The sequence below is a fragment of the Pteropus medius genome, unplaced genomic scaffold (genome assembly GCF_902729225.1).
Source record: "Pteropus medius unplaced genomic scaffold, Ma_sr-lr_union100, whole genome shotgun sequence".
Taxonomy (NCBI): Eukaryota; Metazoa; Chordata; class Mammalia; order Chiroptera; family Pteropodidae; genus Pteropus; species Pteropus medius.
In genome coordinates, this window is record NW_024355206.1 from 2895308 (window position 1) to 2901596 (window position 6289).

The 6289-nt window shown below is 43.9% G+C and overlaps 1 protein-coding gene across 2 annotated transcripts in view; it reads left to right on the top strand.

Moving 5' to 3' along the window:
- FANCI (FA complementation group I) overlaps positions 1-6289 on the top strand; it is a 53372-nt gene that overhangs the window by 46164 nt on the left and 919 nt on the right. For both annotated transcript variants that reach the window (XM_039858299.1, XM_039858300.1), the window contains exons 33-37: positions 451-504; positions 584-643; positions 3782-3856; positions 5151-5246; positions 5540-5653. In XM_039858299.1, the coding sequence (XP_039714233.1) occupies positions 451-504; positions 584-643; positions 3782-3856; positions 5151-5246; positions 5540-5653 (399 nt within the window). The remainder of the gene's footprint in view (positions 1-450; positions 505-583; positions 644-3781; positions 3857-5150; positions 5247-5539; positions 5654-6289) is intronic.

The following is a 6289-nucleotide window of genomic DNA, read 5'->3' on the forward strand; positions in this document are numbered from 1 at the left end:
TAGTCACAGACAACCAAAGAAAGCTGGTAGACCACCACACAGTGTACCCAAACAGCAGTGTAGCTATCTTGAGAAGGTGCAGCTCTGGCCACATGGTGTGGCTACTAAGCTTCTGTAGTGGAAATACTGACAGCCTCTTCCCTTTACTGGCATTTTTTTTAAAGTAAAAACAGCAGTCATTGGCATTCTAAATGCAAGGACTATCAGCCCGAAGGATTTTTAAAGTAATGAGTCGAACAAGTCAGAAACAAACCCTTTCGTGCCTGTCGTGTGGGAAACTTAGGAGCTCTGAGGAGAAGCAAGCCTTTTGTCTAGGATTCTCCATGAATATAGTAGCTTTGCTCTTTCCTCTCCAGTCAGAGCAATGAGTCACACTTCGTTAGCTCAATGAGTCACTTGTGGTTTCGTGGACATTTATATAAGATATGCTAAATCTAGGAATCTCCTTAGTATCTCCAGGTATATCGGAACTCCAGAGGAATTCCAAAGATTATGGAAAAGCTGGTGAGTTCAGAATGCCTTTCTTAGAAATGGGGGAATCATTTTATTTCTACAATTACATCGGTTTCCTTCTTTGCTGCAGGTGAAGCTGTCGGGTTCTCATCTGACCCCCCTATGCTATTCTTTCATTTCTTACGTACAGGTAAGTGATTCAGAGTCAGTACCAAAATAAAGCTTCAAGTAAGAAAGGACTTCCAGTGTTCCCAGGAGCCTGCTTAGTCACCCGAGCTGAGTATATATAAAGTTTACCCCCTACTCACCATCAGCCAAAGTGCCCATTTAAGGCTAAGCCAAGGCTCAGTCTTCACAGCAAGGAAATCTTTCGTCACATCTACAGAAAGGCTCATCAAGTTTGTGGTGAGGGAAACATCTGATGTGCTTGCATCCAGAGCAGGGAAGGAACAGGCCTCTGTAGGCTCAGTGACTTGGTTTACTTCTGGGTGATTCCAGATCTGTGCCAGTGGGTCCGCTTTGGGGATGTGAGTAGAAGAGCAGCAGGCACGTGGAGCAGGGCCAAGGTCAGAGGTGAGGTGTGTGTGTGTGAGCAGCAGCACTTTCAGGGAGAGGGAGGGTTTACGGGCTTTTGACGTCAGCTGCCCAGGTCCCTTTTCTTCTCCTAAATTAATAAAGTAATGGGCTTTTTCAGGGTTTGGCGAAATTTTAAATGTCATCTGGTCTCAAATACCATGAGATTCTTGCAATACTTTAGTCCCCTTTACTGTAGACCCAAACCAGAGTTTTTTAACCTCTGCATTGACAGTTTGGGCCAGGTAATTCTTTGTCATGGGGCTTGTCCTATGTATTTTAGGGTATTTAGCAGCATCTGTGGCCTCTACCTACCAGATACACATAGCAGCCCCCCATTTCTGTGACAATCAGAAATGTCTCTAGAAATTGTCAAATGTCCTTAAGGAGCAATGTGAGCTCTAGGTAATAACCACTGGCTTAAATATATGAAGTGACGGGAGACCTACTGTCTCCCAAGGCCACTTAGTCACTGCAGTTAAGAGTATTGTAAGGCAGTTACTGATCTTTGAAGAATCAAAGAGAATGTCCACTGATGGGTCAATCCAAGCCAAGATTCTAGAATCAGTGTCAGAGCAGTGGATCGTGACTGCTGATAATGATGCCCCCGCCTGTTTCTTGCCTCTGCATCATGTGCAAGCACAATATCCTCCCTTCAGTAATTTGCTCGTTATGTGCATTAATGGTGTGTCCTCTTCTCCCCTCAAGGGTCAGTGACCAAGTGGCTTGTCACCTGGGTTTAGCTGAAGTTCTCAATAATGTATCAGGTTTTCAAATCTAGTCAAGCGCTTTTTTTTTTTTTTTTTTAATAATAATAATACCATTTGGCAGAATGGTGTTTCATAGAGTACAACTTAGGAACACTGCTGTAAGACCATTCTCATTTCCTTGCCATTCACATTTTGAACCCTTACCTGGTTCTCTCTGCTCCTTGCCTGGTGTTATGTGAAGCTCTTTCCATGCACCACTTCGTTCATCCTCACTACACTTTGTGACTGGAAGTTATCCCCATGTGAGAGTGGAGAGAAGATTAGAGGAGTGAGTGCCAGAAACAGCTCGTTAAGGGTTGAGACTTAAACCCAGGTAGTTTGACTCTACAACAGGGGTCCGCAGACTTTTTCTGTAAAGGGCCAGATGGTAAATATTTGGGGTTTTATGGGCCATACAGTCACAGTTACTCAGTTCGGCCATTGCAGCATAAAAGCAGCCAGAGACAGTGGGCCGGATTTGGCCTATGGGCTGTAGTTTACCAGCCCCTGCTCTAGAATTGTACTTGATCCATATCAACGTGTAAAATGTTGGAGGGTTTCGGGCTTTTGTGTTTCTGACCCCATTCCGAAGCATTTTCTTCTGCCAATCACCAGGCACCTCCTAGACTGTTTTTTCTTTTTTCTATATTACACAAAAACCCTGGATATTTTCCCTCTTTCCCATCTTTTTTTGACTTTAAGCCTTACTAACAAGTCAGTTGATACACAAGCAAACATTTTTCTCTGACTTTGTGAGGTGTGCTTAAAGGAATTAAGCAACTCATACCTAGAAATCAGGCTCAAATTTGACACACCTTTCAAAAAACTGTTTACACTCTTATAGCCCCTTTCTTTCCACAATCTTGGGAAGAAAGCAGTGAAAGCCATCATGCCAAAAGCCTTAATATCCTGCTCAGAAATGTCCATCTCTAAAAGATGCTGCTTCTCTTCCAGCTACAGTTTTAGTCCTGCCTGCATCAGGAGGAATGGGCAGGGCATAGGGGGTTAATTTAGGAAGTTTCACGAGGGTCTCGTCTTGGGCTCACCCTCCAAAAAGATGGCTCATGTCCCTCTTGGTCACAAGTTCATCTGTAGCTGCTTCTCTGCCCCTCCCCTAAAAGAGCTTCAGCCTCTACCATCACCATCCTCTACCCTGCCTTCCAGGACGGATGTTTTCACTCTAGCCCTCTAGAATCCCTACCAGTTATTTTCCCAAACATGCCATGTGGAGCAAGCCTCCTGCCTCTGGCATGGCTCCAGTGGTGTAACTTCTGGTTTTAATTCTCTTACTCATCCCATAGAGCATGGTGTGTTCAGTCTTAGAAGACATCAAAGTCCCCTCTAAGTAAAGCTTCCTATGGTTGTGTCCCTCACTTTTGGGTGGTTTTTCTCCTTGGTCTCTTCAGACTCTGGCCTTATCAGAATCCTGTACTTCTTGGTTCCTTTCTCTATCAGTTGTTCCTTCTCCAGGAGCTCTTTATTCTCTGATTATCCACAACCTAGAGATGTAAGTGTCCCATGACTTCTAACCCCTTTCAAGCATGTAATCACATGACTGGTTAAGACATTATCTGGCGATTGCCTCTGAGTAAGGAACCTACAGATCCCGGGAAAAGCCTCTCCAACTTCCTCTTTATGAAGCCCCCTTTCAGCCTGCTGCCCAGGAGGGAAATAATGATTCCTGCTACCACTCTGACAATCCCCATTTTAACCATCCTTGGCTGGCCTGATAGAATAATGGCTGGTCCTGCCCTCACCTCCATGTGCTAGTTCCAGGGACAAGATTGTAAACCTCACAACAATAGAAAAATGTCTGAGGATTATAAGCATCACAGTATGTTTCCCATCTTCCAGCATCTGCTGCAGGATAGTCTTCTTTATCTAAACTTTACCTAAACTTGGGCCCCTTAAGAGTCCCCATACGCGGCTAGAATCACTTTCCTAGAAGATGACCGCCAGCCTGCAAAAGTCTTCAGGAGTAAGGGAATTTGTTTCTATTTCTCTAGAACAAGAAGACTAGGAGCCTAAAACATACAGGAGGAAAGAAAAAGGAGAAAGCCGCTGCTGTTGCCATGGCCATGGTGAGCCACTGACATGCTCGTTCCAGGGGGGCTGCTGGTGAACCTGGAAAACACTGTTAAGCGGAAGAAGCCAGTCGCAAAAACTGTGCAGGATAGGCAAATCTAAAAAGACAGAAGATAGATGAGTGGTTGCCTAGAGCTGGGGATTGGATTGGAAAGACTCGAGGGAGGTGCCTACTAAAATGGGTACAGGTTTTCTTTGCGGGCATGAAAAAAATGTTCTATAATTTCTAGTTGTGATGGTTGCACAACTCTGAGTATACTAAAAAAAAAAAAAAATTGTACAGTGTAAAGGGGTGAATTGTATGGTATGTGAATTATATCTCAACAAATCTGTTATAAAAATGTATATATAAAACTGGGGGGAAAGTGTGTGTATGGCAGCTTCTGAGCTCACGGATTTTATGTTCAGATGGAACATCTTTTTCCTCTGAACCAAAAAACATGCTTTATTAGGAAGTACTAAAAAAAATGAGCTCTTTTTTAAAAAAAAAAAAAAGAAACAGCTTAGGACACCCACTGGAAAAGATTGTATTTGGCAAAGTTAGTGCATGCAGAAGGTGCTCCCTCCTCAAGTACGTGTAGGAGGTGGTGAAGGTGCAGGGAGTGGTCAGGGAGTTCACAGAGGTGAGAATTAGCCCCATCTCTCAAGGGGCTAATGTGGCAATAACTGCTTTCACTAATAGAAGACTAGCTAAATGGGTTATAGTGTATTTATACTGTAGAATACTATGCAGACATGAAAAAAATACAAATCTACATGCTTAGCTATAGAATTATCTCTTAAGGTATTTTTTTAAAAAGATGAGAAGAATGTCCTTATTTGTGGTTGTATTAAAATATAGAAACATATCTATATGAATGAGATATGGTTGAAAAGATCTGTAAATTATAATTCAAACTGGGGGAAAGATAATATAATCCCAATAGTGAAACTTTATGTGCAGACTAGAAAGAGGAAACAGAGCTGGTGCAGAGTGGGCTTATTGTTTTAAAAATATCAAGTCAGGCAACCAGATTTCTACAAATGGCCCTTCCCTCAGCCAGCCTCTAGGTGACAACAAATACTCAGAAATTATAAGTGGAAGGATCCAGTGTGATCTGTTGGCATTTAAGTACTTTGATTAGATTGAACTGCCAAAAATGATAGATTACTGGCACCAAAGTAAAACTGCTTTTGATTGAAAGACCAGCTTTCCCCCAAAGCCATGAGCAGTTCTACTGCTGACAGCATTAGCGGACTGCTTCAAAAACTTGAATCTGAAATGTAGGCCTTTCCTTCGCTGCTCTCTAGGCCAGAGTTCTTCGGGAAACCAAGCCAATCCCAAATCTCATTTTTGCCATTGAACAGTATGAAAAATTTCTCATCCAACTTTCCAAGAGGTCCAAGGTAAACATACGCTATTGCTTTCTACCATTTCCATTTACCCTGTGAGGGACCTGGCAAAACGGAAGCAGCCCGACTGCGGGGGGAAAAACTACAGTCCTTGTCCGTTTCTAATCTGGGGGCCTGAATCCAAACATCATGTCGGAAGCTGATGGAAAAACAGGTCCAGGGTGTCTGTGTGCTTGCTTTAAGTAGGAACTGAAGGGTCTGTCAGAGGTACAGCAGAAATGGTGTGGGCTGTTCCGGGCAGGGCCTACCAGCAGGAGCATGTGCCCAGCCTCACAATCCCGTCACAGGTGAACTTGATGCAGCACATGAAGCTCAGCACCTCGCGGGACTTCAAGATCAAAGGAAACATCTTGGACATGGTTCTCCGAGAGGACGAGGATGAGGAAGATGAACATGACGAGGTCAGTGTGTTTCTGACTGGGTGCGGCAGCCCCGGCTACCCTTTCTCACGGGTTGCAAGTAGGCTGTCTGGGAGCAACCGCAGATCAGTAGAGGGACGACAACCACAGACAAAATGAGCTGAAAGGTGGTTCGGCAAGGGTGATACTAAAAACTCTTGAGAGGAGGTTTGTAAACTTTAAATCACACCAAGGTGCCCAGACTTGTATACATTTTGAGTACACATTTCCAGAAAGGGGCCGGTGACAAGACAAGGTCTTACTGCAGGTTAACTACTGGAAAATGACTGATGGCCAGAAAGTTTACTTCCTCTTTTGCCATTCAAATAGGGCCGCTCTGATTCGTTCAGGTCGGGCCAGTCTCATCTCCTCCTCCTTTGCCCCCTGGTCTGTTCCTCTGCCTTCAGTTTCAGCAGTTACAACAGCACACCCTGAGCTCTCCATCATCTTTGAAGCAGAACCCCATGTTTCATCATCTTTAGGCCCATTCAAAACTGGAGGTTTACATAAAACACCCCAATTTCTAGCTTCTCAAAAATTTTACACCTACTACCTTCTTCAGACTGTCATACTCCAGGCCATGGTACACCTGGCCCTACCTACTCCCTTTACTCACTTGGCATTGGAAGTTAGCATTGT